Source organism: Rhea pennata, chromosome 2, assembly GCF_028389875.1.
Source record: "Rhea pennata isolate bPtePen1 chromosome 2, bPtePen1.pri, whole genome shotgun sequence".
Lineage (NCBI taxonomy): Eukaryota > Metazoa > Chordata > Aves > Rheiformes > Rheidae > Rhea > Rhea pennata.
This window is the reverse complement of record NC_084664.1, coordinates 50,746,830-50,759,242: the sequence shown is the minus strand read 5'-3', so window position 1 is coordinate 50,759,242 and position 12,413 is coordinate 50,746,830. Positions and strand designations below refer to the sequence as shown.

At 35.3% G+C, this 12,413-nt stretch overlaps 1 protein-coding gene across 6 annotated transcripts in view; it reads right to left on the bottom strand.

Moving 5' to 3' along the window:
• Positions 1–12,413, bottom strand: part of FBXL2 (F-box and leucine rich repeat protein 2) — a 61,932-nt gene that overhangs the window by 26,975 nt on the left and 22,544 nt on the right. For 4 of the 6 annotated variants that reach the window (XR_009957613.1, XR_009957614.1, XM_062569477.1 and 1 more), the window contains exons 3-5: positions 6,985–7,039; positions 5,400–5,474; positions 1,808–1,902 (exon numbers count right to left, since the gene is read on the bottom strand). Coding sequence is in view for 2 of the 6 variants with exons in the window: in XM_062569477.1 (XP_062425461.1) it covers positions 1,808–1,902; positions 5,400–5,474; positions 6,985–7,039 (225 nt within the window). In the remaining 4 variants the exon portion in view is untranslated. Of the gene's footprint in view, positions 1–1,807; positions 1,903–5,399; positions 5,477–6,984; positions 7,040–12,413 lie in introns of those variants that run through there. The other 2 variants (XR_009957616.1, XR_009957615.1) reach the window with 2 other exon arrangements.

The following is a 12,413-nucleotide window of genomic DNA, read 5'->3' as shown; positions in this document are numbered from 1 at the left end:
TACCAATTTCCTCCTACGCCTGTCTCACCTTCTTCCCTGTGATCTCCTCCCCATCATAGTTCTTACCTCTAAACTCTTCTTGGAGCCTCCACCTTTGCTATTCCCTTCCCAACTGAGGAAGCAAGGACCATCTGCACAAACCTTCTGGGAACTTGGAGGAGCTATGCACCAAGTTAACTTCTGTTGGGACTACTTCATTTTTTGACAGTAGCTGCCAGTAATAGGGGAAGCAAATGGTAGTAAGTCAGGCGACAAGACTACCTGAAGATGGCAGCACTGCAGGGAACAGTTAGGAGGGTGGTCTATGGAGACTTTCAGGTCTGTCTTGTATACAGAGACAAGGAAACCTCCAGAAAACCCCTTGAGCCTGAAGCTAGCATGCCAGTTAAGGTTACTAAAATAATCTATTGCTTGAGTAGGTACAGGACACAGAGGACCAAAAACTCTGTCAGGATTTGCTCCTCCATACAGAAAAAATATTTTAAAAAAAGCTTAAGGACTGCAGACAATTTTATATTAGTAGAATGGATGTGATAAACTAATTCCATGATGTGATACTACACCTATAATTTTACTGTTCCATCAGATCCAAAAGCTTAAAAAAGTATTTTTTTAAATAAAATAAAGAAACTTCTAAAATAAATCTAGAAAGATTTTTTGAAAACAAAATTGTGGCCAGAAGTTAATCAGAGTTCTGTTTTAATTTTCAACACTTAATTTCGCAAACATTTCAGTGCAACTTGCTGTGATACTCTGCAAAGCAATTTTTTTATTTAAAATCTCTAAAGCTTCCAAAGAGAGAAAGACTCTGACTTTTACACATGGAAGTGAGAGATTACTCATAAGAAATGCTCATGAATTTATTCTGGAGACTAAGTGAATTAGACTTGCTTGTAAATTTTAGAAAGAGCTAAGGTTACAAGATACTAACTTAATGCTCACTTAATGCCCAGAAATCTTTGTGCTTTGACTTCCCACATTAAATGGCCATGCTAAGTCAGACTGAAAGCCATTGATCTTTCACTAGCTTCACTGTCTCCTGTGACAGTGAAAGAAAGCATGACAACAGCAAACAGCTATATCCTGAGGATTTCTCCAAATATTCTCTGAGCCCTCAAGTACTTGCAGCTGAGGGACCCTTCAGCTGGAGGTAGGATCTTTGATTTTTAGAAGCTCAAGGAAGCAGCCAAAATCTGACTGATCAGTCTGCATATGCCAAAAAGCTTTTATGGATTCAAAGTAGCTTGTGACAACAAGTTGCACAATTCAATTTACATATTGCAGTGAAGAAGGGTCCTTTTCTCTGCTTAGAGACTCCTGAGACGCTGCTGTTGCATGCATGTTCTTATGCCACAAGAAGATTACCCCACACCTCTCCTGATTTTGTAGGCATCCAGTTGTATCAGTCTTTACTACTTCTTCCATTGGTAAGGGCATCTCTTGTCCAAACTAAGAAACATCTACTCTCTTGATGAAACTGTATCTGTAGGATGCTAGTTTATGGGGGGGGGGGCCTTTAAATGCTTGAAAATGGAACAGATATTAAAATAACACTAATGAAAATAAAAAGACATTTCTGCTGAAAAGCACCACCTTCTTTCCTTAGTTCATTTCCAGAAAAAATAGTAAATATATTTTGATCTCAAACTGAAGTCTCATTTAGTAATTACTGAGATACTTAGTAATCACTTAAATATCTCATCTTGGTCATTAGACAGCACTGAGAAATCCAAACAAATGTAACAGTAATAGCTTTTGATCCAGATATTAGGAAATAAGTCATGTCTCAATCTTGGACTTTACTTACTTCAAAGAGGAGTCTCCAACACCAAGACATCCTCTCAGACTAAGTTGTCTCAGGAACCCACCACACCTTTTCGATATATTTTCCACAACACGACCCTTAAACCAAATAAAAGGAAGGTTTTGTTGAGTTTTATTCTGACATAACATTATAACCAAATTAAAATGCCAGTACTGCAGCTATCCCCTTCCAAAATAACACCTCTTCAAATTTCTTTTTCTACTTTAAGAAAAACAGTTACCTGTGGGAGTCTGCTCCCACTCACACAGACTAGAATGATGTCCAATTAAATCTTTAGTTCTCTTTTCCTTGTGTTGTCTATCATACATAGCTCAAGTTTTTGTTTCAGCAAAACCCACCCAGCAAGACTGCTAAAACAATCCTCAAGTTGTCAAATTTGCAGGGAGACAAGAACCATCTGAGTTGTTTTTCCTGCCCCAAAGGCAAAATGGGGAGCATATCCGTACCACAGGGATCACAGTTATTACCACAGTATGCAAGTTTCAATTGTCCATGAAGACATGTTTAGGCTAGTATATCAATTTGCACTACAGCCTCTGAGAAGTCCCATTTTACGGTCCCTACTATAGAGATGGTGACCTCCTGCAAAAGAAAGGTGCTGAACACGTGGTGGGAATAGCCACTTCAGCTGCCTCTGGAAGACTTGCCAGAGCCTACCTACTTGCCAGATTTCAAAGCTGTATATATTTGGGAACTCTTGGTAACATCAAACAACTGTGCAACTTACCTGTTTGTCAAAGGCTGAAGCACAGTTTATAGATTTCCTACCTGACCCTGTGTGTCCTACAAGATGCTATTCATTTACCTGCAAGATGCTATTCATTACCTTGAAAGCGTTTTACAATACATTAGTAATAAGCACAATGGCATAATACTTCTAACAGTCGGCCTGAAAGTAGCATTATGATAAAGTGTTATAGTCTGAATTACGATAAAAATACACATCAACATTTTTGTAGGGAAAAACATTTAAGATAGCAAAAAGCAGACAATCACTGTAACAACTGACTAGAAACCATCCTGTGTCTAATTTTAGGGGAAAAAAAGCATTCAACACTGATAATTAACAACTAGAACTAATATATACCTAAAAGCATTGTTTATTTTCTTCTTCTCTCTCTCTCTCCTAAAGGAGGAATATTTACAAAATCGCAGCTCAGTGGATTTTTTGTTTGTTTGTTTTCCCCTCTAAATGGGATGGTAGTGATTTTACTGAAACGAACACAACACATATTACTTCCCCAAATAAAGCGCCTCTTTATTTTGTTATTCACCTCCAATACCAAAGTCCTTGCTCACTCTGTGTGAAAATATTTTCTTATCAGAGCTTTTTCTTACTCCATAACTAACAGATTATCTTATCTCTCAAAGGAATTTACATTAAACCAAATGAACAAACTGAAGGTCATAATATACTTTATGAAATTATGCATTTTTTTAAGTTGTCTGATTAGTCTGAACTATTTCTCAGCAGAAGTCAAATACCGTTACTGTAAGAATAAAACCTTCACAATGAACTATATATATAAAGCAGATTCAATTGAACTGGGGAGAGAAAGCCAATACCTAACCTACTATTATTCAAAGAAAACAGAAACAACATGATACATTCCATTTTTCCAAGTTCATTTACCTCTTTAGATATGTTTTAAAAAGAAAGCCAGAGTACTCAAAAAGATGGTTTAAGCACACACAGATGTGTTTAAATGTTGAAATAATTCAATGAAACTCAAAAAAAAAATAGTTCTTTAAACTACCCCAGTTTGCATTTGGTGCCACATGCTAATCAATTCTGTGGTACACCTAACTTCAATATTTTGACATAACTTTGGAGTAGAAAAGAAACATTTTTTCCTGTTCTAATATACATTTTTTCCACTTTAGTCTCTATCACATAGTGTGTTAAACAGGGTGTTTCCACAGCAAAACCTAATCTTATATTCACTGATAGTTTCAGACGAGCATTGTTTGATGCTTTGTGAAACACCATCAGATAGCACAGGAACATCCAACTGAGCAAAATGTTGCCAGATACAGTTAGCAGTTTTTACCTGTCCTAGAGTTAAAAGTAAGAAGCACCTGTTCCAAAAAGTAGCGTAAGGAAAAGCAGAGCTCTTACAGACTGAAGGTGAATGCATATCTTGTTTAAAATTATTTCATGTAATAACTGTTGGTTTAACATAATCTTATGAATAAATTCAAGAAGTTTATATTACTAACATACTTAAACATAGTAATGCTCAAAACCATGGTAGTGCCTTATAACAAAGGCAGATCACAAATTAATTTCAATCCTTTTCTCAAATACCATGTTACAAACATACCATCTCAAAGAGAAAACCCATTAGGTATACAAGCCAAATACATCCAAAATGTGAAAACCCAATACTATGCTTCTAAATAGCAGAAAGGTTTCAGACACAGAAAAGGCTAACCAACAAAAAGGACACAGATCTATGCTTTTGCTTATTCTTTTGTAGCAAGTATCTTTTATTATAGGCAAGTGAAAAGATGATATTAAAGATCCAGGTCCTCTTAGACACATTTAGATATCTGCTAGACAAATTTAGATATCTGCAGATGCTGAAATCTTTCCTCTGCCTCCGTAAGATCCTTATAGTTAACAGTGGTATAGCAAACAAGCTGGCAATAAAGTTTCAAGAGAGCAGTGGGAAAATTTACTGTATATGTTACTGTTAAGTTTTAGAAACAGTTTGAAACACGGTTAGCAAAATATACCAGATGATCTACATCTGGACTTTATTCATGCAACTAAATTAAGAACCTAAACACAAAATACAGAAACAAATCTATTATTGAATTCTGTATTTTAGTTTGTATCATCAAATGCAAATAATAAATTAGTTCAGAATCAATTAAGAAATTGTATTTCCTCATCGATTTTTGTCTTTATTTTAAGATGTTGTAGTTTACTTTGTTATACACATTTATGTTAGCATTAATATAGACATGTTTTTCTTATGGAACACAAGATTGGTCTAACCTTTTCCTTACATGCTGAAAAGGACTTTAATCCACATGTACCTGCATTTCAGCCAAGGTTCAAACCTTAGAAAGCAAATGTTCATAAAATGGTAATAAAATGCGTATCCAGTTCAAGTCAACAGTAAGAAAAGTTGTTTCACATTTTATTGTTTCAGCCTCCAAGTCCTACTCCCCAAGAGTCCAGGGAGCTTTTACCACTAGATGGCACTCTCACAGAGATGCCAGAGACAAGAACTAAATTACCCTCTTGACTGAGGGTCTCGCTCATCCCAGAGGCATCTTCTATGCCTTCACTTTCTGAAAATGAACAATTCTGAATATATAGAGCCTTGTATGCAGAGGATATATTCAAATTATCTAATATATAGGTGACAACCAAAATGCAAATTTTTCTCCAGTGTCAAATATAGTGTTCTGCTTTTTCTATTTGCTCCTTCACAGTATTACTACTGTCTTGAAATTTATCCTTTAAAATGCGTGAGCTATGAGCACAATCTATGGGATACTCAAAATGGTCTAAGCTCTTAAACATGATCGTAAGAATGGAAAAAAAACCAAAGACACTAACCTCTATATCCGTTTGAAAGTTAAAAAGGTCTATTCTTTGCCAATTGCTTCCATCCAGAGCTAAAACATTCCATGCCTAGAGAAAACAAATACATTTAATAAACCTCCACTGGCTGCTCCCTGAATTTTCCTCTCAGCAATTCAAATATAACAAACTCAAATATAGTGTACATTTTATTGTAGCACTTCTTAAAAACAAAAGCAATTATAGCTATCAGTGGTCATAAAATAGTTAAAAACATGGAATTTGTGGAAATGAATCTCAAATCCCCGAAACAGATTATACTTTGATAGCTAACTTCTGCATCATCAGCAAGAATTTAAATGCAAAACACATACATAGTCACAGCACAATTTAACCCTCCATTTAAAAAAATGTTTTAGTAAAGTTGTCTAGTAATTTAGTTTGCTCCATCTGTAAGAGAAGAGTAACTTAACATGAGATTCCTTCCACTAAACCACAGAAAAAGAGCTAGGAGATCTAAGATAAATGTGTATACAGTTTTAATCACCACAGTTCAACTTCACAAGCTCCTATTCTGAAAGGAACAGAAACCTTTCTGAAAGGTGCCGACCTTCCACTGTTAGATGCACATTTGAAAACTTGTCCTTCACTGTTGAAGCAATAAATGATAGTTATGCCAATCAGAATAAAACAATAAAGCCAGAGATACAACAAATACACTTATTACATCAATGTTTAAGGCAAAAATTGAAAAAGAATACCACATCCAACTGACAGATAGTTTTCAGAGAAAAATATCACTTTATCAATCACCTTGGCTTTCTTCTGTTGTATTTTAGGTTTTAGCTGAAGGTACTAACAAAACTTGTAGTTAGCTCACAAAACTTACTCAAATTACAGGCCAAGGTGATATAGATGTAGGAGTGAAATACTTACACTCCTAATTATCTATTTAAAAATAAATAAATAAATAAGTCATTCTTCATTAAAAGAATGGAGAAAAACATGAAATTAAATTCATTCATTGTGTATAAGAATTATTCTCTTCATATTACACAGTTCATGTAGGGAACAAAATATTTTTCAGTTTAACTCAAGAAAAAAAAAACAAGACTAGCTAAACATAAAAGTTTATTTAGACATACGTTCTCTATTATCCTCTGTTTGCCTTTTTCTCTACCAGTAGTCCATCTACTTAACACCTTTTGTACTTGGCAAGCAAGTGATGGATGTACTTCTTAGACACATGGTGCACATTAACTGAGCTACATGGAATTTTAAGCAGAAAATGCGTCTGAAAAATAGTGTTATACAGCCACACACTTTATAAAAAGCAAGTGCCATTATGCCAAAACAGACTTAATCCTTTCTCCAGATATAGAGCATACACTACTGGATATCTTTTCCATTGCCCTTAAACACAAGTCCAGTACATAGCAACTAATTCCACATATCTGAATGCAAGACTGAATCCACTGTTTATCTATCTTAATGAACAAAAGGGCTGAGAGTGCTCTTGACTTTTTTTGACAACAAGGAGGTGGTCCAAAAATCCATGATTCACAAGTAATTCAGAGAATTTCCAAAGAACAACAACAACAAACAGAACAGAAACACATACCTTGGAAACTTGTGCACATCGACACAAAGTAACTATGTCCAAGAAAGAAAATATTCTAGGAAGAAAAGAAAAACAATTAAATATTTCATTATTAATTCAGATTAATACATAGATTTATAGTTCTGTAGCTCTATGGAAAAACAACAGTTACATGAGAAGTTAAATGCAATATGAGTTTTCAATCAAATTATTTTGCTTATTGAGACATAAAGAGTAATTTCATAGCCATCTTCCAAGGCAGTCAAGACCTTCACAGCAGAACCAGCATGTGCTGCTAAAGAAAACTGAACATGTTTCTCTCTCCTCATTATTCTAACATGTATGTACGATAACAGTTTTTTTCTTTTTTTTAATTCAGAGAAACTGCGTTATATACATTTAATTGCACTACAGTTAAAGAATAACCTACACAAATATAGGTAAAGATTTTAGAAGATGATGAAGAGTAAGAAATGAGAAATAACACACAGATATTCAAGAATCTAAGTACCAGCAATGACCCAAATTTGTAAACACGTCTATGTCTACTCAGTCTAAAACGGTATCTTTACTTACTTTGTTCTACAATAAATAATTACAGTTCAAAATGTAGCATTATTATTCTGGTCATGGAACCAGTTCTTCAAGGCTGCATACTCTTAACAATTTTCAGAAAGAAATTTTTCATTGTCAGAGTGAATTTTGCTAAATACCATTTCCAAACGACAATAAGAATTGTTGAAAGGTGAATTATTAGCTTTAGCATAAAATACAGATCCTATTCCAAAACCATTTTTATTACAGAGAAGAAAAGAATACTTGGAAGATAGTACTGTAATTCACTTATTAACTGTTGTCTGCTCCCGAATTAACTTTTTTCGGTCACTAAAACAATGAACAGGAATGATAACAGTATCTTCTTATACTGAAATCTTATTTCTGAGGAGCAAATATAACTAGTAAAAATACTCAGTTTTATTACGTAAAATTCTGATCACCATTTTCCAAGTAGAAGCCTGAAGCTTGAGCTCTAAATGGATGCTTAAATCCTAAAGGCTGTGTTGTTCAGCTGTGGTAAGAGCCAACAATGAAACGAAAGATAATGGAAGTACCTCTTCGAAACATCAGGCCTCTGCATGTTTATTTTGGGCACTTCAGATGTTAATGTTTTCCAATATTTCATTAATACTCTTCTTCAATGTACAATAATACATTTTCTCAAGAAACAATCAGCCACACACACAGAGGTCATTCTCAGAAGTCATGAAACAATTTCTGAAACCATATCAAAACATTTATTTTGATAGCATCTGTTTTACCATTTGAACATCAGACTTAAAGGTCTAGACCTTTTAAGATACTTAGCAGTGTTTCATACACAAAGTGCACTCCTTGTGTATTCAGCAAGATTGCTGAATTGTTCAGTTGAGACCTGAAAATGTTCTCTCTCTCTCAAGAGTAACATTTACAGCAATGACCCATCATGAACCTCTTTGAAGTCACCTCTCCTGCACCTTCCATTAGGCAAAAGGCAGAAGGTGAGAGTGTGGAGATTGTGCTAGAGGACTGTAAAAGCTTCTTGGCTTATAAAACTTCCTCACAGTAATGCTAAGCGAGTGGAATCAGGTTATCTTTGATTTACAGGAGACAAAGCACAAAAAACAGATTTCTAAATTATTTCTAATGAAGACGTGAAGGATAGTGACAACTCATTTCATAACACAATACTGTTGTCTAAACAGAGAACACGTGGCATGCACTGGAAATGATGCATCGACTTCTATTTTAAGTAAAAAAGAACAGAAGGGACCACAGCCTGTTGAAAAAAAGGTTACTTTATATCTCCCACTACTCTGCGTTGTTTTCCAGCCTGTGTTCATGTTTGATTCTTTGATTGTTAAAAGATTAATGTCGATGTACGATTTCCAAAAAACAAAAATAGAAAGAAAAAAAAGTAAATTAAAACCAAATGCAACAGAGATGCATTTTTCCTCCAGCAATTCATTATTCTATATGAGGTGTCTTTCCAAAAAACCAAAAACATAAAGGAGTCTTCTTATGTTAAAAGGAGAAATATTTTAGTAAGTGTAAAAACGATGATGCCTTTAGATTTTTATTTTTGTTCTAAAGAAGCCTTCTTGCAGGGCAATTCAAGCTGTCCCAATGGAAACAGATAAAGAAACTCAATAACATTAAGGATGCATTACAACCCAGCAAAGAAAAAAGATTGACTATTATTCAGTTAAATACTGCTATAGGTAACAGACACCAGTAAATTCTTTTATTATAATTGCTAAGAATCTTTTTATTGACTTGCTTGAAAATGTTTTTCCCCATACTTTTCTATTTATTTATCCTCTATGGTATAGTATCACATGGAAACCAGTAGCAAGCAGTTACCTCTCTACTAGCAGTCCTGCAGAACCACTGGCAAATCCTTACCAATCAAGGAAAACTAGTCAGTGAGGCAAAAACTATACGGTTTAAAGACTTAAAATAAACAAATAAATAAAACAAAAAATCAACCAGCCAACCGAGATGAAGAAGGCAACACTGACATTGTCTGGTGTTTAGTGTGATGGCCCATGTCAGCAGGCACTTATGGAAAAAATTACCAAGTAGGCCAGCTGATGGTTGTATAGCACATCTGTCCTCTATGACCACAGCTACATAGATGGAAGCTAATGCAGCCAGCAGCAGGATTAATTTCCACTTAGTCTGTGGCATGGATTAGTACAGGGAAGCTGGAAATAAAGTTAATAGATCCACAGTAAAATTTAGGACCATGTATTCTGACTTCCTATATCCCAGGCTGTTAATTTTTCCTTAGTTACCCTGTATTGAGCCCAGGAAAGAGGAGCTGCTTACCAATTACTGGAGTTCTCCAGGACTACTTGTCCCTATGTAAATACCACGGTAGACACATATATTCTTCATGAGCTTGGTCTTGGAGATCTTTCAGTATTAGTAGTACCTGCAGCAAGCATGAACTTCACGCCAAAGGCACACAGGCTTGCGCAAGCTCACATTTCCTCAGTTCCTTGAAGGAGGACTTGTATTTGGCTAAAGCCAAACTTCCAGAAAGGGATCTATTCCCAACTCGAAAGACTTCAAGAGATGGAAAAAAATCACTACTTTCTCTGGTAGTTTGTTCCACTAGTTAATCACTCCTTGAGAACGTTTTGCCTCATTTCCAAGGTGAGCGCTGGCCCTTCAGCTTCCCAGCGCTATGCTTTCGTTCACCAAACTAAAGAGCACATTAGCAGCTCCTTGTGGAGGTTTAAAGTCATTTATCATGTCATCTTTCATTCTTCTTTTTGATAACCTGTTTACTTAGGTTCTTTAAGTCTCACCTTTTCCACACATTCTCCATTTTCTGATGTATTTTTTTCAAATGGGGACATCAGAAGCACATATAGTTAGAACTGCATTATTTCTAATGAAGTTGTGAAATATGATTTCACTGCTCCCATTCTCACAGCCATGAACTGTATTAGCCTTTTTTAACACAGCATCAGACCAGAAACTTTTAAGTAGCTTATCCACCTTCAAATCTCTACCCTCTTCTAAAATGATACCTTCCATCAAGGCCACAGTTCTTTCAGTAACACTCCTTAGACCCATGTTTATCTTCCGACTTGTGTAAAACAAATCTGGTTTGAACACACCCAAATTTATCATGTTTTTATGTTTTTCAGACTTCCTTGCAAGTATCTTGTCTTCATAGTAGTTTATCATTACTCTTATGTCATCTGTAACTTCCATCTCCAGTGACTTCTGAAACAGTGAGTTCCAAAACATTGATTAAAAAAATGAGTTATATTGGGTCTACCTTTCAATTGCTGCAACAATGTATTAACACACCCAAATGCAAATAATCTCTTACTGAGGCTTAATTAAGAAGTTTGTTAACCAATTCTGAATCTCCTTAACATGTACTGATATACTGTAGAGTGCTTTTAAATCAAAAAGTCAAATGGTAACAAATCAAATGCTTGAGTAGGTGAATATGATTTTGATTGGTAAAGCCAGTCAATTGTTTAATCTCACAGAATGGTACTTTCCAACCCCTTATTCTTCACAAAACCACAGCAATTGTCAGTTCTTCTCCTCTCCTTCAATTTTCTATTAAACATATCTAAGGTGAATTTTTCCAGTCCATGCTGAATACGAGGCTGCATTTTCTCAGCATTTACTTTTCCTAGTTGAAAAGTGTTACAGTCAGCATGCCATATTCTTCTAGTCTTCTGGAATTTTCTTAATACCCAAGACTCACGGAACCTCAGCATGAGGGGGCCACACACATCCAAAGTCACCTCTTTAACGAAGTCTCCCTGCAATTTATATGGGCTTGCCAACTACAATTGATGATTTACAGCCTCTATCTTCTTCCTATATATTACCATACATATTTCATTATTCCCATGTGCTATAAGCACACTATCCTGCTTCTTTCCAGACACAGAAATGGCTGATTTCATTCTTACTATTCTTCCTCCATCCCTGTGGAACCATGGAAAGCAACAGTTATTTCATAATCCCCCAAAACCGCACAGTGTCCCATCCACAGAGTGAAAATGGAACCATGAAAAAGTCAAATAATGTCTCCCTCTCACCTTTCAAAGGCTCTTCCCAGTTTGATCACATAGAGAGCGAGCTGTTACTGTACTGACCTAGCAATTACTCATTTTAATTATTCTGATATAGTACTGTATAAACACACAAACATGCACATACATGCATAGGAACTTGTTAATTTTTGGCCTAACAAACTCAATCTTTCCGACATGATAGAAAGGCCTAATGATTTCTATAAAGTTTAAGCAATGTAAGTCGTCTTTTTTTAATGACTGATCTGAGAATGGAATTCTATTTCAGCACATTTATTTTTCAAGTCTTAAGTTTTCAGTACTTTTGCACTCAACAAATGGTAACAAGCTGTATCAAAATGAAAATCAAAATAGTAAAGATAAGAAATGCCTAACTGAAGAATCTAGAGTACCTTCTCAGAGAATCTTTTCAACCTTACCATACCTTCCAGCTTTAACGAAAAGAACATACAACAAATTCTTCAGGTCTTCCCCATTTTAGACTGTGAACTTCTTAAAAATGGGACTTCATTATTGATCTGCACAATTCCTAGCATAGTAAACTATTCCCTTTCTAACCAAAGTCCGTTGCATGCTATTAGAATACAAATGCAATATGAAAGAGTAATGCCTTCACATGTGAAAAAGTATCCCAGAAAGACAAAGTACAGCTCTCACAAATTTGATTTTCCTTTTTTAATGGGCTTTTCTCAGAACTGTTCTGGAATAATGCCCAGGCATAATCCCTAACAAGCAATGATGGAAAAGAGCACCTATCAGTCTCAGAGCTCACTACTAACTCTGTTTGAATGCACACAGTTGCAAAGTCTCACAATCATCACAGAAATTGTCTTATCTTTC